Raw genomic sequence first — 24,730 nt, forward strand, 5'->3', positions numbered from 1 at the left:
AAATAAACACGAAAAAAAAAAAAAAAAGAAAAAAAAAGGAAAAAAGAAAACCAAAACAACAACAAAACCCACATCCTGCACAGTGGAACAGAAGAGTCTTCCTGATCTTGCTTATTATTAAAACTTTGTTCTTTCTGATGCAACATCTGCCTTAACTATACACCATAAAGAACATGAGTTCAAAATGAGCATTTGATGGATCCCACCCTTAGGATGGGAACAAATCCTCTTCCAGACACAGCTGTGTCAGTCTGAGGTTACTGAGCTGAGCACATCCCTAGTTCCACATCCTCTGCTCATTACTGTTACCACCCACATCAGCATGCCAGCTGAGAGAAATGGAAGAACACTCTCCAATTTACTGTGATTTTTACCTGTCAAGCCAGCTTGAAACAGTTTGCTATAGGTCCTTGTTAACTCACGTCATGCTAATGGAAATGTATGGTCCGAGAAAAGCTCAAAGAAATTTCAATCAGAGCTACCATGGCCCCATCTCCAATCCCATTTCAACCTAAATCGCATTTCCATCCCCTGACCTGGGTGATCAGCCAGTTCAGATACATGATCCAGCCAAAATTCAACAAAACAAAAAAAAAGCAATTAACTACTAGCCTGATTAACTCCCTGACTTTACTTAACTCGCAGCCACAAAGGCTTCCTTGCCAGGAGCCGAAGATGCAAGAAGTCAAGACAGAGACATGACCAGCAGTGCTTCAGTTTAAGCTGCCAAGTCTATTGACAAGCTTAGGCAAAACTAAAATTGAGCTGCTTCGGCAAAGAGTGGTCACAGCCTCCTCCTCCTCCTATGCCAGCAGTAACATTTGCACAGCCATGAAGTCAGTTCAGACAGTTGATCCAACTGAAGCTTAACATTTTTCTGTATGACCATTTTCAGCTGGATCAGCAAAGAAAGACTAACAGGGAACACAGATCCTTTTGGTGAAAGCATTGGCAGAAAAATCAAAGCTGCTCTGGTGGTAATGCAATAATATGACTATAGAGGACATGTTAAGTCTTAGCTTGATTGAATTTATGCTTGGTATTCTGCAGAAAAAGAAAGGCAATATGCTCCAATCTCACTTATTAATACTGTGATTGAGAATAAGCAAGTAATCTGTAATTTTAATTCACTGATCAAAGCCAACTCCAAAAACAAGATTAAGGACAAGATTTCACATTAGTTTAAACCAAGCTTGCTTGATAAGCTGGCAAAACAAATAAAAATACAGGTAAACTTTGAGCCCTCCCCTAAATAAAAGAACTAAGTCAGCAGCGTCAGATGAGTAGACTACTGCAATAAGCAGGATACAACTCCAAAGTCATCAATTAGACCAGCTTAGGCTGACAATCTCTTACCTGACAGATTCTCTTCTAGAGATGTAAAACATCTCTTCTAGAGTACAAAAGATTTAATTTCTATAGCATTAGAGCAATTCATTTTTTTCCAATGTTATGCAGTTCCATCAATATTACTAGTGGAACAGAACCAGCTATGAGCAGAATTCAAGAATCCTACACAGTGCTGTACCAGGCTCTCACAAACACACAATAAAAAAATCTACTACATACAATATGTTTTTCCCAACTGCCTCTATTCCTGGGGAAGGAAGCACTTTTGCAAAGACTTTCACTACCATTTCAGAAAGATTTTATCCCATCATATCCAATACAGTAGGAAAGAAAATTACTTACAGATCATTCCAACACCAAGCAGCTCTATCAAACTACAAAACATAAGACTTAGAAGTCTGGCAAGTTTTAAAAGCCCAATGTGGCTTATTGGTTTGGGGTTTTTTCTTCCCAAATGCATAATGCTGCCAAGCTACTAACACAAAATCAGAAGGTTTCACAACACTAGGTTGAGAAGGTAAACAGACTTGTCTACTCTGTCTAGTTTACATGCATCTTCAGCTTCCACACATTTAAGCTAAATAATAAATGCAAGAAAGTAATTCTCAGGATGGAAAATAAATTTTATGCTAGTAAGGATTTAAATGGCTGATTTGAATCGCATTTCACATGTATACTTTAGGGGGAAAAATCTTTTATGTGTTACATTTAGAGTTCTATAAATCTGACTTTTCACTGAGGCTTAAAACCAACACTATATGCAATTACAGATTTAAAAGCTTTCATTGTAGGATAACTCAGGGTACCAAGACTTTTAGAATCACAGGCAAGGATGAACACATCTGAAATTCATTGTTTTGGACTTTGTTCACATTCTTATTTCTTCTGGGAGACTTTTGCTAAGGGAAAAAAACAGCACTTCCACAGACAATTGCCAAGAGATGAAGAAATGGAAAACACTGACTGATGAACAGAAAAACAATCTCTTTCTCTATGGTAACTATTAACTTCTACATAATCATGAAGACCATTTTAGCAGTAACTATAGATCAATAAGCCAAATAGAACTGAGTCAGAAATCCGTTTAAATATTTACATTTTTTGTTACAAGTCATACCTAGAGTATTACTGCAGCCAAAGAGAACGAGTGTGCCTTCCATTTTACTCACTCTCCTCATTCAAGAGCCGATCTCAAGATGCAGAATGATCAAAAATACAACACAAGAGATCAAAATAAAATCCCTTAAATGGTAAAAATATACATTGTTGACAGCCACAAGCTTCTCCTACTCCGGACAACTGAATTAGGAGATACTGACAACAACACAGAAAACACAGCAGCACACAGAAAAGCTCCCTTATAATTCCATAAACCATTAATGAACAGGTTATATAAATCCACTGGACCAAAGGAGTTACAGATCAAAGCTGCTGCAAGACACTAACTCTCCTGCGAGGAATACATCATTCATTCTTGCAGACTGTTCATCTGCATGGGCGCAATAAGCGGAGTTGAGGGCATTCCGAGGCATTTTAACCCTTGGCGGCCGGGCGGGCAGGGAGCGGGCGATGCTCCCGGGCGCCGCAGCCCCCGCCCCGCACGCTGTTGCTCATCCAAGCCTCCTGCGGCCGCAGGACGGGCCGGAGCCGCCGGCTGTTCCTTTGTGCAGCCTGGCGAGCTGCCGCACACGCACTGAGCCGCCGGCCCGGCCGCGGAGCGGGTGAAAGAGCCGAGCGCCGCTGCCCGCGGGGCCCTTTCCCCTACAGCTCCCGCTGCCGGACCGGCTCCTCAGCACCATCCCCGAAAGCCTCGTCCCGGCGCCTCCCCAAGTTCACGGCGCCCCAGCCCCGGCGGAGACGGGGCTTTCGGGGTTTCCCCAGCTCCCGGAGCCCCCGCTGCTCCCAGGGCCGGGCAGGGGCGGCGAGCGATACAAAGCGCCGGGAGCGGCCGCGCCGGAGGGACCCTCTGACGGAAACCTGGCCGGGATTCAAGGCCTAGGAGGGACCGCAGGCACAGGAGGCAGCCCCGGGAGAAGCGCACGGAGCGGCGCCGCCCCGCGGGTCGCTCCCTGGGGCCGGGGCTCGGCGCTCCCCGCAGGGCCGCTCCCCGCGGGCTCCACCTGCGCCGGGCCCCCGCTCACCGCGCCCCGGGGATCGCGCCCCACCCCGCCGCCCCCCGCCGGGGCGGGGACCGGGGAGCGCCCCCACATCGCCCCCGGCCCCCGCCCGCACCTCCCCGGGGCGCCCCCGCCTCCCCTCCGACCCCTCAGGCTTCCCCCGCCCCCGGCGACCCCCCCGCCGCCGGACCCACCCGCGCCCCGCGGGGTTCGGCACGGCACCGCCGCGCCCGCCCGCGGCTCCGGCCACCGGGGCGAAGGCCCTTCCCCGCATCGCGGCCCGGCCGTGCTCACCTGCTGCCCGCAGCCGCCTCCCTACGGCGCCTCCTCCGCCGCCCGTCGCCACCGAGCAGCGCCGCCGCCGCCGCCGCCGCTCCGCCCCCGCCCCCCGGCCGCCAGCCACGCCCTCGGCGGCCATTGGCCACGCGCACTCAAGCCCGGCCTTCGGATTGGTGCGAGGAGTCGCCCGTCAAAGCCTTGGCTCCACCCATCCCCGCCCCGCAGGTCCCGGTTCACGCCGGGGCTCTGGCGCCCCCAATCTCTCGCTGTTGGTTCTGATTGGCTGACGCAGTGGGAACAGCGTGCCGGGATTGGCTGCCCTAGGTGCCAGTGCGGCGCTGAGCCCGCCCTCCCCGGGGCTCGGCGGCGGGAAGGCGGCGGCTGTGCCGGGCCCGGACCTGGACCAGCCCGGCTCCCGGGGACCCCTCGGCTGCCGAACCGCTGATGCGTCAGGAGGGGATGCGCCTTCCACCGCCCGTCTCTGCTCCGGTTCAGCCGTACTTCGTGTCTCCTCACGGCCGCGGCGCTGGTGGCAGCAGGAGGAGGGTTCCCGCAGCCCCGGTGCCACCTCGGTTTCCCCCCGATAAACCACATGCGGTGACTGACACCTTCCCTGCGGGCTGCAGCGAGACGTGCTGCTAATGCCAGCTCTCCACAAACCGCGATGCTCCACATCAGCCAGGGGCCAGGCTTGCAGGAAAAAGGCGAGCAGGCTCCTTAACCTCCACGACTGAGCCTTGCTGAGAACCACAGCACTGGGATATCCCTCCTTCGGCCCAAGGAAACACTAGCATCCTCCATTTTCACAGGGGAGACAGTACCAGGGGCTGAATTCAGCAGGGAGGCTGCGCTTCAGAGGGAAGTTACCCGGGGGAATCCTCCAGGAGCAGAGGCACACAGGGGGCTTGGGCTGAACGCGTATTTCCAATAGCTGCCTCCTCTCACCAGCCTTTCCAGCAGCTGCTCCATCCAAAATGCCAGCTAGAACAGTTCCCGGTGCATTCCGCTGGAAAAAAAAAAAAATTAAAAAAATTGAAGATAATTGAAATGCAAAGATTACATTCTGTTTCTGTGCATTATTATATTCTCTCTGCATACACCGTCCCCCTTATTCCTCTTTGTTTCTGAATCGAGCAAAGAAACGGAGCAACAAAGAACGTGGGCCACAGTGCTAGCTGGCAAACATCCAGAAAACAAAGCAACTGAAGTCACTGGAAATTCAGAGCATCATGTGCAAAAATCATTTACCAAGTTTACATAGGAAGTGCTCAGGCAGAAATATGAATATGACACCGACTCTGAGTTTCAGACTGATGCTCTGACCCCCAAGTCATCCCTTGTTCATAAATTAAACTGAGAAGATGCAGGGGTTCTCCTCACATCTTTTTTGCATATCCCTTTGCTTTCCAAGAAAAGCAAAATCAAGGCAGAGAGCTGCCTTCCCTCTCAAATATTCAAAAATTATTAGAGGTTAAGACATTTCTACCAGTCGTAAGTTTCCTTCTGATTTTATGAAAACATTCCTGACTTAACACAGCACTTAAAATACTGCATTCCCAGTACCTTCAGTGTAACACTTCATCTTATTCACAGTCCCTGGATTTCTGACTGAAGTTTTTGTAAAGCATGGTGCCCTTAATTTCTTACGAAAACTTAATTCCAAATGAACAATTCCCATATCATTGAGGAGCTCTATTTCTAAATGAAAAGTACAAAGGAAAAGGCCAGGACATGCTATTATAAATAAAATCTAATGTATGTTTCAGCTATTTATAGCTTTTACAAATATTTATTAGATAGCTAAATTCATTTGTTGCCATTACTGCTTCTCTGCTCAGCTGATAACTTGACCTCCCCCATATGGTGATTGAAGGGAGAAGGGGCTGTGGTGGGAAAGGAAAGGAAGATGACCCCAGAGGTCACTTAGCTGGACACGATGAGCATCCAGCAGAGCAAGCTGCACATTCACAGTGCTGTGCTGCGGGTCCCAGGCACGTTCTGTGTGCTCAGTCTTCCCACAGCCATTCCATGGGAGGGCAGGAAATTACTTCTCCAATACTGATACTAGAAGCAATACTTCAAATGCTTTGATCCTCATGGATAACAAAGAATTGGAAGATACTTCATAGCATTCACAAGAAACCAAACCCAATTGTGCCTTATCACCTTTTCTTTACAACTGAGAACAGGGCTCCCTGTGTAATACACAGGATTAATGGACTTGACTGTTCCTGTCATGCCCACTGACTCCTGTCAGCTGTGCCTTTCTAGCCAAGATCCTTCCTGGACTCAGTGGGACAGCAGGAGAATACGCTATTCCCTAGGGACCTGACAATACATCATACACACATTCATGAAAATGCAAACTCCTTTATCCCCACTGCAGATACCCGGAGGCTTAACATCGTGCTTCCCTATTGGTTATCTAAAATAATGTCAGTGATTAAATCTCCCTTCTCTAATCACACCATAATACTATCCCTTCTAGGAACAAGCCATACCAGTATAAATACTACCACATATGCATTTTTATGCTCACCAAGAGGAATTCCATCTTTTTGGCAATATATATAAAACAATAGGAGCTTGTGTGTGTGGATGAGTACTGGAAAGGTCCAAAAATGCTTCTATAAGGTGCTATATTGGCTGGTAACAACACATACCTACTGTGGGAAGCAAATAAGCAAGTACTTATTTCTTTCTCCTGTCATGCTCTGAGCAGATCTGAACCAATATAGTTGCTAAACCAAGGCATTCTGGTTGCATAGTATTTTCATCTTGGTAGCACTGCATCTGAGGTGAGCAAGCAATTTCAGAGTACTTCAGAAAAACTTCAGTATAGGAAACAAAAGGTAAAGTCTAAAGTCTTTTTGTAAGGCATCTGATTAGAAGTTTACAGGAGAAGCAAATGTTGAATAGGGCTGCCCTATGTTAACACAGCTATATGTTAATCTTGAAATAGTGTGCATAAATGTATTTCATGAGCAAAGCTATGCAGTTGCCGCCATTAGTACAGAAAGGATATGAAGAGCAAGAACCTTTAAAACCTGTCTTCCATGGAAAAGCATCAGCCAAACAGCTTGTCAAGAGCCATGGTCTGTGCATATCAAAAGGATATTCTCTAGCACAATATATGTGGTTTATGCAGGAAGAGTTTGACTGTACTTTCTAGCTTGGTTCTTTAGATGTGATTAATCCCACAGGACAAATATTTAATTCAGATTCTCTTTGACTTCATTTTAGGATGGAGATTTTTCTCCTCATGGCCATTTATTTCTCTCCTTCTGCTGGAGCCTTGAAGTCTGGAGCTTTGTATTTAATCACTGCCTATGGAGTCACTGCAGATGGTATCTGCTCAATGCTACCAAGTGCTAGATGGCATCTAATAAAAGTACAGAACCCCTCATAAAATTATTTCAAAATTTAAAAGTACACATGCCCAGTCAAGGGGGTGAGTAAACTCAGTCAAGTGTCCTACTTAAATACATCATTTTAATTCAGCTTTAATTCCAATGTATCTGCTCTAGTGTCACATGGTACAAAAGGAAATGTCTGTGCTTCCAAATCCCTCCAAAAAGATAATTTCATAGGGAGGACAGGACCTTCTAATTATGGTTTTTACAAATGTGCTTTAATTTGGCCGTTCCATGGCAGGGAAGGCTTCTTTTCTCATGGGGGCTCCTCGTACAAGATAACCAGGATTAAAGACCACAACCAGTCACTGAATAAGAAAATCCCCAAGAAGGGAGAAACAGCTGGAGGGAGGCCAAAGCCGCTGCCAAAAGATGCTTCAGTGAGTGAGTGCATTCATTCTGATGAGGGAGGCCAGAGGACAGCTCTTGAGAAACAGTTCCTGAATTAGCTTTCAGTCTTGTTATCTGGCAGTGAAGTTTATAGCTTTCACAAGGAGAAGCAGGCTTCACAATCCAACCTAGTGTTCTTCCAGTGATGACACAGTGCATGTAGCTAGGCTGTATGAGAAAGATTGTCAGCTGAGCAAACCTGTCAGTGAAGGCTTAAAATGCTCTTTATCCTTACTAGGTATGTTTTGGCATGAGAACAAAACTGATGGTGCAAAAAGAAGGTCACCAGCAAAGTAATAATGAGAAAAATGATTAAGCTGGGCTTAACTTTCTAAAAGTGACTGTTTTACATTAATGGTTTGCCAGGAACACAAAGTTTGCACTGTGGTGAACAACTGAGTATCCAATACACAGGAAATCACAATGAATTTTGCCCTTTCCACTCATTAGTGAAGACTATTCATGGCTTTGCAGGATCAGGCCTTACCCAAACTGCTCTTTAAATTTGAGGTTTTCATTATTTGAATGACAAAAGGTTAAATTATCAAATGAACCCTACATCTCTTTAAGGTGCCATTTACTTCTTTTGAAGTCACTTGTGACTCTCTAATAGGTTGTACTCACGATATTTATATGTCCTCTTAAATAAAACACATGTGGCTTTTGGCAATGGAGCTTATATGTTCATAAAATCCAAGTAATTTTGTGCTAAATTCTAATTAAGAAATTTAATTGAGCCTCCAGTTGCTACTCTGTCTGTGTGAGCAGCAGCTAGGGATCACCTAATCATTCAGAAATCTGTATTACTTTCCTTTTGTTTATTTAAAGAGCTGTACATGACACTTATTTCTTGAAACAAATTTCCTTGAAATATTGGACATGGAATGCAAACAGCATGTAAACCTTGTGGCTACTCCTAAACAATCACCTGAATACTCTGTAAGTGATACTGAAGCTCTCTTTTTTTGCCCTATGTCAAAACCCTTTCTTTGTGTGATGCAGGAAAATAGCAGCATTGTTTATTCTTGAAAACATTTATTATTAGAGAGACTAAATTGTCGATAGAAATGTTTTCTTGTTCTAGAGATTTAACCACTGTTATTTTCCACCATGTCCTTTGCTCAGAGACTGTTATGCATCCAAAAAAAAAATCCAGTGTCAATCAACTGCCTCTCAGCAGTAGAAAGTGATATCCCAATGAAGATTGGGGCCCTCAAATGAGACTTTGAACCCCCTGTACTGGTAAACATCCAGCACAGCTTTGCTGCTGTCATTACAGATATCCTGGTGTAACTCAGGCCAGGCTCTGTACGGCACCTGACTTCTTCTCAGAAGGATCAGCTGCACTCCAGCAAATGAAGCAGTAACACAAATAACAATCCAGATGCCCGGGTTCTTCAGAAGTCTTCCCCCTCCCAAGTCGGTTTGGCCACACTTACATATAATTAAAGCCTACAGTGGCCTAACTTTTACCATATTTCAAGCGCTTGGATCTCAATTTTGTTAAGGGTCCCATTCTTGAAGTGGTTTCAGCAGATAAGATTATTCTGGTAAGCAGGGTTTAACCTGGGGGAAACAAAGAGCGGATTGAAATAAGAGTTGGCCCTTCCCTTCTCTTCCAGTCTACCCATGCAGGCACAGGCTGCTCCCCTGTCGCTGTAAACCCCGCCCCCCTGGGTCACCTTTCTGGGCAGATGGGTGTCCCCTGGGCGCGTCCCCAGAGCAGGGGTGCACAGCCCTGGTCGCCCTCTGCCACCTGCCGGCAAAGCCAGAAACGGTCCAGGCGTGAAATCGGAGGCTTCAGCAGTGCTTCAGCTTCAGCACAGTGCTGCTGCCTGTGCACGCCTAAAATCCGCCCCCGTTAACTGAAACCATCGTGGCACAAACAGGACAGTCTTCTGCTGCCCTTGTTCTTCACGCAGCTTTGGCTGCGAAGGCTGTGCCCTAAGAACTCCGGCAGAAAAATACCACCAAAATTAAAATACTTGTTCTTGCACATATACAAAAAAATGTCTTCATTGCTTAGAGTGCACTGGTGTTCTCTGAGACCGATTTGTGTTGTTTTTAAGGCAATTCTAACAACCTTAAACCTTTAAGATAGCTACGTCTATTCTAGAACGGAGACTTAACAGCTGAACTTGCCCTCATTAGGCCTAACTGATTTCTGCTCCTGAATTGTGGTAAAATTGAAATGTAGGTCTGGGTTGAACCCTGGTGAAAGGTGAAAATTCTCTTTTCAGCTTTATATTCCATGCCTGATACACTAGGTAGCCCACAGAGCAAATCTGCACATTCCTTGTGAATGTGAGCTGTTTAATATATTGTGTGCCGCTGATATTCATATCTGTGAGAGGTTAATAACACCCTGTGAACCAGAGGCTTCCTGAGCATTACCTGGGTAATTGCTGCAGTTAAATGCTTTAGACTCACAGCAGCCTCTGGAGATGAAATTCTCATGCAAAATTCATTCCCATAAATTACTGCAGTTCATCAAAGATTCTTCTGCATAGTGAATTTCTTCAACTGGAGCTTGTTCTTGATCAGAAACACAGTCTGGCAATACAAACCCCTACAGTTTTTCACCTTTGCCTCAAGTGGTGTTGTTCTACCCTCCAGGAAAGGCTCCTGGGCTAAAGCTGCAGCCTCTGGAAGGGCAGAGCAGCCCCCAGGCCTCAGCACCACTAACACTGGCCTGCTGGCCTGGCAGAGAAATGGGGAGGAAACAAAGCTCTGCCCAGGTTATTAGACAGCCAGTAGATTTGGAAAACAAAAACAAAACAAAACCAAAAAACCCACTGTGTGACATGACAGTCTATTGGCTTTGGGGTATCCTTGAGATGACACAGCCTTCCAGCACAAGACAAGGGCGGGGGGATGGCACACAGGAACTGGCTCCACTCAGTTTGGGTTTCTATTTACAAGGGCGGGGGGATGGCACACAAGAATTGGCTCCGCTCAATTTGGGTTTCTATTTACAAGGGCGAGGGGAAGGCACACAAGAATTGGCTCCACTCATTTTGGGTTTCTATTTCTTGTGCAACACGACCTTATGAAATAAGTGTTACCTCATCCCACCTCCTTAGGTTGCAAAGTAATTCCAGGCTGTCTTAAAGTATATATCCTTACAGTTCGCCTTCAGAGAAAAAAAAGAAAAAGAAAAAAAAAAAAACTTTCTGAACGTGCTTAGAGCACACTTCCAGGACGAAGCTTCCCAGCCACGGAACAGACCTGCCCGCATCGTACCAAGGGGAATCGCCTCTCCCTTTCCTCTGCGGGGCGGGAGAGGTGAATACGGGCAGCGCATTTTAAGCGGCGGTGATGACACCAGGCCCCACAGCCCCCCGGGGCACGGCTCCTTCCGGCGGAAGCGGCGGGGCGGCCATGGCGGCCATGGCGGCGGAGCAGCGGCGGGAGCTGGGCCGGCTCTCGGCCCTGGCCGTGTACCGCGGGGTGGCGGGGCCCCGCCGGATGGAGCGGCGCCGCCGCGGGGCCCCGCTGCCCGCGGGTCGCAAGCGGGCCAAGGCCCGCCCGAGGGCCGGCCGGGCGAGAGGCGGCGGCGCGGAGCCCGAGGCGGCCCCGAGCCGCGTGGAGCTCCCCGCGGAGGCCCCCGCGGATCCCCGGCCCGAGGCGGCGCCCGCCGCGCCTGAGCCGAAACCGCGGGGCGTCCCCAGGGCGATGCCGGGCGATGCCCCGCGGCCGGCTGGGGAGGACGGCGGCGGCGTGTCCGGCGGCGGCGTGTCCGGCGGCGGCGTGTCCGGCGGCGGTGTGTCCGGCGGCGGTGTGTCCGGCGGCGGCGTGCCCGGCGGCGCTGTGTCCGGCGGCGCTGTGTCCGGCGGCGGTGTGCCCGGCGGCGCTGTGCCCGGCGGCGCTGTGTCCGGCGGCGGTGTGCCCGCGCTGCTGCGGCGGCTGGCGCGGCTGGAGGACAGCCGGCAGCGGGCGGCCGAGCTCTTCCGCTGGCTGCTGGCCCCGGTGGCGCCGGCCGAGTTCCTGGCGCGGCACTGGGAGCGGGCGCCGCTGCTGCTGCGGCGGGGCCACCTCGGATACTACGAGGGGCTGTTCTCCACGGCCGACTTCGACGCCGCCCTGCGGGGGGGAGAGGTTCACTTCGGCACCCACCTGGATGTGACCAGCTACGCCGAGGGAGTGCGGGAGACGCACAATCCCTCCGGCAGAGCACTGCCCGCCGTCGTGTGGGACTTCTACCAGAACGGCTGCTCCCTCCGTCTCCTCTGCCCGCAGGCCTTCTCCTCTACCGTCTGGAACTTCCTCTCCATCCTGCAGGAGCAGTTCGGCAGCATGGCAGGGGCGAACACCTACCTCACGCCCCCGGGCACCCAGGGCTTTGCCCCCCACTATGATGACATTGAAGCCTTCGTGCTGCAGCTAGAGGGGAAGAAACACTGGCGTGTCTACAGGCCCCGAAGAGATGCTGAGGTGCTGCCCCAGTTCTCCAGCGCAAACCTGACGCAGGCTGAGCTCGGGGAGCCTGTGCTGGAGACGGTGCTGGAGGCCGGAGACCTGCTGTACTTCCCCCGTGGCTTTATACACCAGGGCGATTGTCTCCCTGATGCGCATTCACTCCACATCACCGTGTCTTCCTACCAGAGGAATTCCTGGGGGGACTTTCTGGAGAAGCTCATTCCAGCTGCCCTGCAGATGGCCCTGGAGGAAGACGTGGAGTACCGACGAGGGCTTCCCATGGACTACCTGCAGTATATGGGGGTCGCTAACTCAGACACGGTGGATGCTCGGCGAACGGCCTTTGTGGAGAAGGTGCAGAGCCTGATAAAGAAACTCATTGACTATGCACCCATCGATGCTGCCGTGGATCAGAGAGCCAAGTCATTTCTCCATGACTGTCTCCCTCCGGTGCTCACGCAGAGTGAAAAGGCACAGAGTGTCTATGGCTTCCCAGCCCGGTGGCAGGATGGAGCCCCCCGTGATGTTGATATCCTGATAACAAAAGACACCGAAGTACGTCTGCTCCGTCATGGCATCGTGAGACTGTGTAATGAAGAAGCAGGTGTGATGCTGTACTACACTACAGAAAACTCAAGAGTGTATCATAAGGAAGAACCCAAGTTCATTGAGCTAGATCCCGAGTATACAGACAGTATTGAATTTCTTCTGTCTTCCTACCCAAATCACATCACTGTGGATAACCTTCCATGTGAAACCTTGGAGGAAAAGATTTCTCTAGCTACACTTCTGTTTGAGAAGGGTATTCTGACTACGAAGAAGCCTCTGGTACAAGTGTAACTTATTTTTTCACAAAATAAATGTACACTTGTTTAAAAATGTTCTGTCTTGGTCTTGCTTTACACCTGCTAGATATGAGTCAACAGTTCAGGTCTCAGCATCTCATCTGGGGGTAGAAGGTCTGTGTCATGGGTAGAGAAATCAAATGTTCTGATTAAACTAAGTATTTGCTGTAGGAGCAGTTCTGCATGGCTAAGTGCCTAGAGAAGAGGATTGGTCATCTTTCCACCAGCCATCTTACTACACCCTAAGCAACTTCAGGAAGGTTGTGAACTTTCTTGCCGTCTTGTAAGTCGTCATCATCATGTTTTCACAGTATTTTAAAAGCGGCCTGCTCAACTGCAGGAAATACTGTTGATAGGCATATTTGGTGATGATCACCATTCTGTGTGCCTTTGCTGTGCTATGCTGTATATATGGTGTAGCCTTCAGGCCCGCGGTAAAGATTCCTTGGTCACCTGTTTACTCTTCCTAGAAGTGGAGCCTGCAGGCAGCTCCCACTCAGTTTGAGCAATTACACCCACCTGTGTGGCCATGCCCTTACTGAATGATTACAGTAAGATTTTCTCAGGCAAACATGATCTGCTGCATTTGAAATGCTTCAGGCTCACCTGCTTCCTTTTCAGTCCAATAATAGAAATAAAATAGCCTCCCCCACTGGTTTCCTCACAGTATCCCCTAGCAATGAAATTATTGGTCCTTTCAAGGCAAGTGGGGCACCCCCCAATATGTTTGCGGGGGTTTTTGTGCTGGGTGAAAATAGCTTCATTTTAGGACCTATCAAATTACACGAATACATGCCTGGCTGTGTGGTCAGTTCCCATAAATACTGGCAAACAGCTGAAACATTTTTCCACAATGCTATTTTATCACAGCAGTTAGCAGGTGAGGAATATTCTGTCTTTAAAGCCTCCTGAAGCTGTACCCACAGTGAGCAGAGTGCATTACCCTGTGCCCCTCTGAGCTGTTGGGTTATCCAGGTTTTGCAAGATAGCACCCACACCCTCTTAACTGTTTGGGATTTAAGTGTACACTATGAAGATCCCATTCTTGCAACATACTTTCCTCGCTCTTTTGCCTGTATGCTTTTGCTAAATATTGAAAGTTGAACTATGTAAAATTGCACTGCACAAGAACATGCTGTGATGCCCTTGAGGCCTCTTGGCTCTGTGAAGCACTAGAGGCTGGACAGAAATGCAGCTGCCACACTCATCCTCTGACCCCTTTGTCTATTCACCATCACCAGAAGGTCAGCCATCCTTGGCCCACCATTTACATCCCTGGTAAATACCTCGTGTCTCAGTGGTGCCCTTCCTGGGCTGCTCTGTGCTCTATGTGCAACCACAGGCACCAGCACTGCAGCTTCACTGCTTGGGGCTGTGGTGCAGAGCTGCACCAGGAGCTCATGCAGCCCTTTCTGTGATGGCTGCAAACACCCCCATGTCTGTTTGAGCACTTTAATGACAACCAAAGACAGCATAAAATCTCTTTAGCTTTTCCTTTCCCTGGACTCTGTTCTGCTGGGGTAGGGCATTTGGGTAATTCCTCCTCAGCTTTTAATTCTAGGGAAACCTGACTGGGCTAGACACCTTACATGTACTCTTCACAGATTAATGCAGGGCCAGCCAGGCACAGAGTTTCTCTTTTTCATTGTTCTTTCTGCAAGAAGGTATTTCTCACTGAGACCTGCAGAGTGTACCAAAATTTCTGAGCTAGGGGGTGGTGGTTCATTATGATCCCAGTAAGAAAAGCACTCATATTTTGTAAGGTATTGTCTTGGATTATGTAACCAAAAAAAAAAAACGTTTATTCTGTTCCATCTGTTGAAACTGGTTGGGGAGGTATTTTTATCTCTTGTAACTCCAGGAGGGAGGGGGCAGGTGCCTTCTGGTAATGGGCCAGCTGTTAAAACCAGGTGGAACATTGTTCCTTATCTCTCCCAGGACATGTCCACCCTCCAAGGGGATATCTTCTGTTAATGGGCCATTAAGGCTCACCAATGACATGACACATTACATCATCCCATTGTGAGACGCTCCACCCAGTGGGGGGAGCCAAACCTTTCCTATCTAGATAAAAACTGAGATACAGGAACACCAGGCATCTGGTTTTCCACTGGATGCCTGAAGGAAGACTGTACCCATCATGTCATTACTGGGCCCTTTTGTACAGGACCATCTCTACTTCAATAGAACTACATCTGTCACTCCAGGAGGGCTTACTTTGGCCTGCTTCCAGCACCCTGACCAACAGGATGTCAGGTTGTATTTCTGACTCTGTCAGGGTTTCTAGGATTTTTGTTTGTTTGTTTTGTTTGCTTGGTTTTTTTCTACTACTATGTTTGTATTCTTAATATTTCTAGTAAAGAACTGTTATTCCCATTCCCTGAAAAATCTTTGCCTGAAAAGCCTTTTATTGCAAAATTATAATAATTTGGAAGGGGGGGATTTACATTCTCCATTCCAAGGGAAACTCCAGCTTTCTCTGGAAAATACCTGTCTTCCCAAACCAAGACATTTATTAGAGCTATTTATTAGAGCTAACACTAATCTCACATCCCTTTAGATGCTGAGAACCCCAAACAAAGAAGCATTTCCCCATGTCATGCAGACATGGTTCATAACAGAGATTGTCCCCTTTCAGGCTTTTAAGGTATTGTAAGATTCTTGTATAAGGAAACAGCTCAGTTTAGCATATCTACAAACAGAAACAGTGCCTGCAAGGGAGTGTCTTTCTGCACTGTTCCATAAGGCCATGGCCACGTAAGTGGTGTTACCTCAGGTCTTAGGTGGGACCTGCCTGTGGCCCCCTCTGTAAGAAAGAGCTGTCTGAGTTTTCTGTATGGCTTGGGATCTGTGCAGGACAGCACAGGCCTGACGGCCATGTTGTACAGGCAGCACAGCACAAGCACCAAAGGCATGGGGCAGTGTTGTGTCCTCCAGAGGCTGCACTGTGGCTATTGGAGGGGAATGTTCCGCATGTTGTAAGGCAAGAACCATGCTGAGGGTTCCTTCCCAGGCTTCCAAGCAGGGCAGAAACACAAATTAAGGTACAGAGAGCACATCCACCAATTTTTCCAAGTGGAGCTGAGCAGAGCAGGAGAGTTTTGGGAGAGTAAGCCTTTACTTGGTCTCATAATGAGACCCTTGGGGCATAGGAACAGCATCTTTTTGGACATAAGGAACTTTGAATTTCACAACAACTACACGGAGCACAAAAAGCGGGGAGTCAGCAATCTCACACATGCCTGTCACTTTGCCACTTTGGAGAAAGCTGCAGAAATACTCATCCGGTTTAGCTAGCACCTGCCAGAATGCTCATCTAGGAAAGGGGAAGGATCAAACAGATATGCACTGGAAGGGCAGAGCGTGGGTATTATTCAGATACCACCATCTCAGAGTGACTGAGACCTAACAACGTGAGGAGGTTGTGGAGAAGAGACACCTGCATTTTTTGAATGCATGTGTTATGCGTGGTCACCACATGCCCACATGTGAACCGTTAGTCTAGAAAATATAAAGAAAAAAGCCTTTAATGGTAGCCATCTGAGGGGGGAGGGGGTGTGACCTTGGCTGGTGTTGGATATCTGCCAAGCCACTCTTTCAATCCTGTTTAGCAACAAGAGAGGTGGAGAAACAAAGAAGAGAAACCTTACAGGTCAAGATAAGTACAGGGAGTAATTCATCAATATTTTACCCAACATCATGGGCAAAACAGACTTGACTTAGAGAAGATTAATTTAATTTATTGCCAATAAATAACAGAGTAGACAGTGAGATATAAAAACAAAATTATGCCCCTCTTCTTTGGGCAGCATCAGGTACATTTCTGAGCTGCCTTAAACTGTCTTTGTCCAATATAGGGGAACATCAATCTCTTCTTACAGCCTCCTACTACCAAGACGTTTCCAGAGTAGTTCTAAATAATCTTACTTTTCTCTTGCAACCAGAGCTCAAATGATGTCATTGTGCTTGTCCTCTTTTGGCTATCATAAGGGAACATTTTGCATGGGAATAGAAAAAAAATTTGTGTAGGAGATGCCTGTCATTTGTTCAGAAGAAAAAGTAAATAATGCTGTCACATTCTTCATGTGGTTTTGCAAACTCTCAGCATTAGACAATCTTCCCCTCCATGAATCTTTTCAGCTCAGCACTGATGAGCATTTCCTTCTCTTTCCCAGGTGAAGTGTGCCTTGCCATGGCTGCCTTCCTGAAGAACATCATGGCTGTTGCTTCCCCAGTGGGAAGCATTCCCATTGTGGGAAGCAATAGGAACATTCCCTCTGTGACTGTTACATTGATTCCTCTCTATTACCAAGGATAAAATCCCCACACTTTGACCTTATATGAACACAAAGCCTAGGTCGCCTACTCCAAGTCAATTATTCTGATGTCCTTGATGATGCATTACTCTGCTATCCTTGATGATCTCTTTCAAGCCCCTGGCAAGCAAAGCCTGATCACTGTGGTCTCTACATGCATATGCTATCCTCAGCCATACCAATTGTATCTAATGACAATTGTCTCTAATGACAATTTTGGAGCAGGGATTTCACTGCTCTTATGGTGAATGTGTCATTGCAAATGGAAACATCTCTGACCTCTGTGCTGCTGGAAGTGTGGAAGAATGGCTGCTATAGCCAGGATTCTGGGCTGTCTCTGTTTCAGCCTTGGGAAAGGTTGTTTGCCTTCTTTGTTACTGGGGTGAGAATTGTAATAAAGAGTCTGAAATTTGAAAGCCATGTAGTCATTTGTTGTGCTTTGGTTAGAAGCAGGTTTAGCATCTTGACCACTTTCCCATCCCAGGGTGGATCAAGGGTCCTGTTGCTGGAAAGGCCCTGAGGGCCTCCTGCCCCTTCTGGGCAGAGAAGTCACACTCACTTCCAAACATCTGCATGCAAAGAACTGCCATCGGGACCCCCAATTGCTTTGTGAGGAGAAACGAGGGGCCAGGGACCAGCACCATTTCTGTCAGACCTGGAGGGCTGCCACCTCCTTTGGGAATACATTGCCCCATGCCAGCTGAACCAGCAGTCCTGGGATTCTCTGTTTTAAAGGTGTCCCTCCAGGCCAGCCTGGTACACACAGGGCAAACCACTGAGCTGCAGCTGCCTCTCAGCCCTGTCACGTTTTCAGCACCTGGGTGTCCCATGCAGCTCTTCTCTGCCCAGCATGTTTCACAAGAGTTGTTATCAGCAGCACTGTCTGACACTTCTGGGCCTGTCCTAGCATAGGTAAGGCTCTGCTTGGGTGTGGGCTAGAAGAGAATGTGACAGAGCAGGAGAGAGGGAGTAACATAAGTCTTGGAGTAGCTCATGGCCATGCCAGGTGCTGTCATTGCACAAAAGATTGCATGTCTGAAGAAAGGCTGGGAGAGCAGTGCTGGGCTAGTGGGGCTGTCTCTGCCTGAGATGTACCCAGGCCTGCAGCTTGGCTGAGTTTGAGGGAAAAAAGACAGAGCCTGCTGGAGAAACTGAGGAAAGAGGGCTGCAGCTGTGCCTGTGTCCAGTCCAGCAGGACTGCTGTGGAGAATTCCACCACAGCAGATAAGCATACTATGCATCAACGAGTGTCTGGAGACAGCAGCTGCCATTTACCTCAACTATCATAGAACAGTTTAGGTTGAAAGGGATCTTAAATGTCATATAGTCCAATCCTCTGCAATAAGCAGGGACATCTTCAACTAGATCAGATTGCCCGGAGCCCTATCCAGCCTGGTCTTGGATGTTTCCAGGGATGGGACATCTATCGCCTTTCTGGGCAATCTGGTGGTAAAACAGTGTTTTACCACCCTCATTGTAAAAATCTTCTACCGTATGTCTAATCTGTATCATCTGTTTTTTAGTTTAAAGCTGTTGCCCTACTAATAAATTTGTCCCCATCTTACAGGCCTCCTTCAGGTACTGAAAGGCGGCAATCAGGTGTCCCTTTCTCTTCTTTGAGCCGAGATGCTCCATCAGTGTCAGGGGATCGGCTGCAATGATCCCGCCCTGCCGTGGGTGCTGGCAGGGGTGCAGCAGTGGCTCCAGGCAAATTTGGCGTCTCCCAGAACGTGTGTGCCCACACCATTCCTGCCTCGATTCCCCTCCCCTCACCTGTGTGTGGGAAACTGCATTTATAAGAGAAGCCGCAGACACAGTGCACTCAACAGCTCTGGAGCCATGTGGCAGGTCAGTGCCCTGTGCCTGTGCCGGGCCAGCCCCCGAGCCTGGCTGAGGCGGCTGCCCCGGCCCGGCCCCGCGTGGAGCCCCGGGCCAGCCGCCGCCCGGGGCCTGTCCTCCATGGCCCCCTCCATCCGCCTGTCGCCCGCCGCCCGCAGCCTCTTCGACGAGCCGCTGGCCATCGCCGTGCGGGGCCTGGGCCCGCGGCAGCGGGTCACGCTGCGGACGTCCTTGCGGGACGAGACCGGGGAGCTCTTCCAGGCCAGCGCCCGCTACCAGGCGGGCGAGGACGGGCAGCTGGACCTGGCCCGCTGTCCTGCGCTGCCGGGGGGCAGCTTCTCCGGCCTGGAACCCATGGGACCGCTCTGGGCTCTGCAGCCCCAGAGGCCTTTCTGGCGGCTGGTGAAGCGGGACGTGCAGAGCCCCTTCCTCCTGCAGCTGGAGGTGCTGGAGGGGCACGGGGAGCGCCCCGGGCGGCTCCTGGCCCAGGCGCAGCACGAGCGGGCGTTCCTGCGGGACGGGGTGCGGAGAGTCCCGGTGCGAGAGGGAAGGATCCGGGCCACGCTCTTCCTGCCCCCCGGTGAGTACCCGCTGCAGCCATCCTGCTTCCTCTAAACCGGTGTTCTGTTAGTGACAGTTGTTCCATGACCTCTGTGAAGAAGTCTATTAAAGCCCCATGTCTTTTCCCCCTTTTCCTTCCCTCGCCCCTCCCATGCCATTGACCAGCCTGACCATCCTTTCCAATCCAGCTGCCCATGCATGTGCCAGGGCACGGTTACAGAAGGCAGAGGAATAACCATTCTTACCCGAGGCTTGAGCTTAAAAAAAAAAAAAATCCCCCAAAAAACCCCCAAACAACAACAACAACAACAAAAACCATGAAGAAATTCACAGCAAGTGAATGTGAGTGTGCCAGGAAATCAGCTGGGCAAGAAGCTGCGGACGAGAGTGGTGGGGAAGGGCTCTGTAACAGTCATTGGCATTCTCACTCACTGGGAGGGGTTTGGGGAATCCTTCTCCCTCCTCCCCCAGTTGCAACTAACTAACTATAGTAACTATTCACTGACCATAGCCCACCATATTGGGGTGAACATCATCAGTTTGTGAAAGAGGGAAAAGGAGGGGCTCAAGAACATTTACAGGGAATAAACCTTGCAGCAGGAAAATACAAGTATTTAATTACTCCAGAAAAGGTGCAGAGCACCTTTCTACGATGTAAGGATTGCCCAAGACACCACCTGTCTAGCATATTCTCAGCAGCTACTACCTGCCAGAGCCCAAGGTGTGGGGAGGCTGATTTAATAGACTTAGCATCCCGCCTACACCAAGGCCAGGACTCACTCCCCTGCCTCACCTCTACCCCCACCTGCTGACCAGGAGAGGGAGGAAGCCACCTGCATACACTTAATATCCACAATGTTCCATTTCCTCTGAGCTGAGGCATTTACTATAAGTCAAATGCTGGTGCATTTCCAATGAGTCCCCTGACCTCCACCTTTTGCCTGTTTTTTAACATGATATGCCCTTGCTACACATTCTCTGGCACTTTGAATTGTTTCCTAGGGACTTTGAGTTGTTTCCTAGGCACAGAATAAAAAGCATTTATCTCTATCCTACTGCCACCACAAACAAGCTTCAGCTTAGCAAGACTGCAAGCTAGGTCTGTACTCAGTATTTATCTTAGTTCTATTTGGAGATGTGTTTCACAACCATGATTTCACCACTCTCAAATTGTCTTGCACTGAGATACCATCATGATTTTCGGTTCTTGAGCCTGCTCTCTACACCATGCATCTACACATTCGGATTCAGGTGTTGGATGCTCCTCAGCAAATTACCTAAGGCTATGTAGAGGCAGAGAGCTCAAAGGGCTTTTGCTACAGTACTGTTGCACCTCCCTTGAGCACCCTCACAGCCTGATTCAGCTGTATTACCTTTTTTGGGCTTCAGTGCAAGTCCACAGAGCCCTGCCAAACTCAGCTAAGCCATGGGCCACAGACAATGCCACTGCTGGCCACACAGCCACTGCTCTGAGTGCTCACAGCCTATGAAGAGCCAGTAGATGTGCTGTTGCCTAAATGCAAACAGCCACAGAAGGAAGAGCACAGCAGCACTTTTGATGGCAGAGCTCTCCTTGGTCCAAGGCAGAGAGTGAACAGATGCTGTGCTCTCTCTCCCCTTGCCTCTGTGACGCCTCCCAGCACATTCCCACCTTCCACTTGCAGCCTTATCTGCAGCCTTATGTGCAGATGCACAGGCCACTGTGGTGCAAGGTGTGAGACTGTGGTAGAAAGCCTCAAAGGGTGGGAGGCATGAGCCCACTCAAGCCTGTGGCTCTCCTGACACCAGAAGTAGGTGTGAGCTAGGTCTTCTCCATTCCCCAACAGGTCCAGGGTCACGTTCTCTGGCCTGCAGCTTGTGGAGCTTTCCTGCAGTCCCATAACCAATCAGGCTGAAGGAATGCAACATGCAAAGCATTCTCTTTCCCTGCACTGGCTGGATAGGTTTAGGATTCTTCCAGGATGAGGAAAAGAGCATCCTGGACCAGGAAAAATCCACACAGAGATCTGCTGATCACCCACTGAGATACCTGTGGCATAGTGTGCAGAATTTGACACTGACTGCTGCTAGACATGACTGGAAAAGAAACAAAGTATTGGTTTGGGTCACTTACAGCTTTTCAAGGGATCCCAAATGTTAAAAAGCCACAAAACAAACAAAAAAGGCTTAAAGTTTCTAGTTTGCACTGCATCTATCAAACCACAATACCTTGAGGATTTTTATAGCAGTAGGTGAAGAGATTGTTGTTACAGGGCTATTAACAAGAAGAGAATTTGGGACAAGATTCTTTTACCAATGATTTTCTGCCTGTTGGCCCTAAGCACAATGCACAGTACTGCTGATTGCTAAAACAAATAAGGGTTTGCACTTTACCTAAAAGGTTCTGCTCCTGCACTTTTTTCCTCTGCAACACACGCTAATTTTTTTTCAGGGGCTGACACTGCACAGCTGATTGATCTTGTCTTTTCCCCAAAAGATGCTTTTCTGCAGTTCCTGTCTGGTACCTCGTTTATGCATTCCAAACCCGACAAACATTGAAAGGAGTCATTTCAGGCAATTCTGATCTTTGTCTTGTTTGCTCCAGGAGAAGACACCTTTCCAGGGATCATTGATATACAAGGACTTGGAGGAGGTCTTTCAGAACCCAGAGCAAGCCTGCTGGCCAATCATGGCTTTGCCACACTGGCCCTGGCTTATTATCAGTTTGAGGATCTGCCTCAGAAACCAAAGGAACTCCAGCTGGAGTATTTTGAAGAGGCAGTGAACTATATGCTGCAACACCCACAGGTAGGAACACTCCTGTTTCCTCTGGGTTCCAGGAACCACTCCTGTAAAGCTCTCTCACTTTGCCCAAGTCATCTTTGGAGGAAGTTGCAGAAATACTCACCTGGCAGGCTGGCCTTTCCAAGGATTTTGGGTGTCTGAGTCCTAGGAAAGAGAAGGGGCAAGTATATATGCACTGAAAGAGGGGTGGAGAGAGATTGCAAAGCAACATCACAAGAGACAGATCAGACATAACCAGGTGGGAAGTGTGTGCAGGAGAAAGCCTTTATGAGTTCCCACCAAATGTCACCCCATAGTCCCAAGAGTGAAAAGCAAAAAGCATCTGTCAGGGTCTAAGACTAACAACACACAGCTGTGACCTACAAGTTGTCCCCAGATAGATGAAATCATGTCTCCCCACTCCTGGCTGATTTCAAAACACCAGGGAACATTCTGCATGTGAGTGGTTTGAAGTACAGTCTGAGGAGGAAGTATAAGGGGTGTGGGAGGATATGCCTGTCATTTGTCCAGAAGGAAAAGTAATAATTGCCATCACTTTCTTCGTGTGGTTTTGCAAACTCTCAGCATTAGACAATCTCCCCCTCCATGAACCAGCTGTTGTGCTTTTCAGCTCAGCACTGATGAGCATTTCCTCCTCTTTCCCAGGTGAAGGGTCCCGGGGTTGGCCTGCTCGGTTTCTCCAAAGGGGGTGAAGTGTGCCTTGCCATGGCTGCCTTCCTGAAGAACATCACAGCTGTTGCTTCCCTCAATGGCCCTGTTGCTGCTACATTTGTTCCTTTCTCTTACAAGGATAAATTCATCCCCATTGTGACCTTACATGAATACAAAGCCAAGGCCATTGATTCCAAGGTTCTTGATTATTCTGATGTCATGGATGATCCCTTTCAAGCCCCTGGCAACCAAAGCCGGATCCCACTAGAGAAAGCTGAGGCACAGTTACTATTCGTTGTGGGACAAGATGACCACGTTGTCAAAAGTGAGCTTGTTACTAAACTCTGCAAGCTTCTGCAGGCTCAAGGGAAGGAAAATTTTCAGATTCTCTCCTACCCTGGAACAGGGCACTGCATAGACCCTCCCTTTTTCCCTTTGTACCCCATAGGAAGCCACCCCATTTTTCACAAGCGGGCAATCCTGGGTGGGGAGCCCAGGGCTTATTCTAAAGCTCAGGTTCATGCTTGGTCACAGGTCCAGGCTTTTTTCAAAAAGTATTTGATTGTTAACTAATGTGCAACAAATAATGTGCAACACAACTTTGAACAACCTTTTGTTGAACAAATTCTGCTACAATTATCAGGTGAAACCTTGTCACAGCTGTACCAGTACAACTACAGCATCTTCCATGACTTTGCAACCCATAACACAGAAAAGAAACAGGTTTGCCTTTTCTGTTCCCCCTCAACCTTTTTGCTCAAGTGTCAAGAAAATAAATGGTGGGGTTTGCATTAGTCTTGGATGAAACAGGTCATGTGCAAAATGCAAAGTTACATTTCTTGGGTGGTTTCTATTCCTCTAATACTTGACAGTGTTTTCCACGTCTCTGTGGTCTCTACATGCATGTGCTATCCTCAGGTCATAATGACAATTTTGGAGCAGGGATTTCACTGCTCTTATGGTGAATGTGTCATTGCAAATGGAAATGTCTCTGACCTCTGTGCTGCTGGAAGTGTGTAAGAATGGCTGCTACAGCCAGGATTCTGGGCTGTCTCTGTTTCAGCCTTGGGAAAGGTTGTTTGCCTTTTGTGCCTTCTCTCCATCTTCCCTTCAGAAGGAAGTGCTCTGGCTCCTGCATACTTCTGGCCCCAAGATGTCATACAAAAAAACTTTCTGTTGAATTTCAGCCATTTTGATCTTCTCCCATATGATGCTGAACATTTGAATCTTTGTTACTAGGATGAGAATTCTAATAAAGAGACTGATATTTGAAAGCCATGGAGTCTTTTGCTGTGCTTTGGTTAGAAGCAGGGTTTGCAACTTGACTACTTTCTCATCCCAGGGTGAAGGCTTAAGAAAGCTTGCAGCAACTTGGGATCAAAGGTTGCCCAAGTGGGAACAGGAGACCATAGAAAATGGATACATGCCCCCCTTACCTTCACTCTCTTCCATAGCTCTTTTGTCACCAAGCATGGAGGAGAAGGAATGTTGCTGAAGCCTCCAGGACCTTTTCCCTTAGCATCTGCTCTCACATATAGGCAAGCTCATTATCAAATCCAGTAGCGTACGCCACGGACTGTTGTTCTCAACAACAGGAGTAGTTGCCACAGTAGTTGCAGTCAGGGCTGGACACCAGACAACATACCCAAATGCTAGATGACAAAACACCTCACCTGTTTGGAGAGAAAGGGTAATTTCCATGGTGAATGAAAGACTGCTGAGACTCTGCCCAGTTTCTCTGACCATTTAATATTTCCAATTAGGGC

The 24,730-nt window shown here is 48.5% G+C and overlaps 3 protein-coding genes across 4 annotated transcripts in view; 2 read left to right on the plus strand and 1 right to left on the minus strand.

Moving 5' to 3' along the window:
- NUMB (NUMB endocytic adaptor protein) overlaps window positions 1-3,832 on the minus strand; it is a 92,003-nt gene extending 88,171 nt beyond the window's left edge. Inside the window, exon 1 of one of the 2 annotated variants that reach the window (XM_083863562.1) lies at window positions 3,762-3,832. The gene's annotated coding sequence lies outside the window, so the exon portion shown is untranslated. The remainder of the gene's footprint in view (window positions 1-3,761) is intronic. The other variant, XM_083863564.1, reaches the window with a different exon arrangement.
- A 6,221-nt stretch (window positions 3,833-10,053) lies between these two features.
- Window positions 10,054-12,833, plus strand: RIOX1 (ribosomal oxygenase 1). The gene has a single exon (XM_083862607.1). The coding sequence runs from the start codon at window positions 10,868-10,870 to the stop codon at window positions 12,806-12,808; it is 1,941 nt and encodes a 646-aa protein (XP_083718733.1). The 5' UTR covers window positions 10,054-10,867; the 3' UTR covers window positions 12,809-12,833.
- Window positions 12,834-18,968: 6,135 nt separating this feature from the next.
- Window positions 18,969-23,537, plus strand: LOC310910811 (acyl-coenzyme A thioesterase 6-like; the record flags this gene model as incomplete). Its single annotated transcript, XM_083863825.1, has 3 exons — window positions 18,969-19,548; window positions 22,114-22,316; window positions 22,959-23,537. The coding sequence occupies 3 exons, from the start codon at window positions 18,969-18,971 to the stop codon at window positions 23,535-23,537; spliced, it is 1,362 nt and encodes a 453-aa protein (XP_083719951.1).
- Window positions 23,538-24,730: the final 1,193 nt, after the last annotated feature.

This window comes from Zosterops lateralis (genome assembly GCF_965231275.1).
Source record: "Zosterops lateralis genome assembly, chromosome: 6".
Classification (NCBI taxonomy): domain Eukaryota; kingdom Metazoa; phylum Chordata; class Aves; order Passeriformes; family Zosteropidae; genus Zosterops; species Zosterops lateralis.

Excerpts from the sequence above, each read along its gene's own strand:
- RIOX1 (XM_083862607.1), top strand. The coding sequence starts at position 10,868 with ATGACACCAGGCCCCACAGCCCCCCGGGGCACGGCTCCTTCCGGCGGA.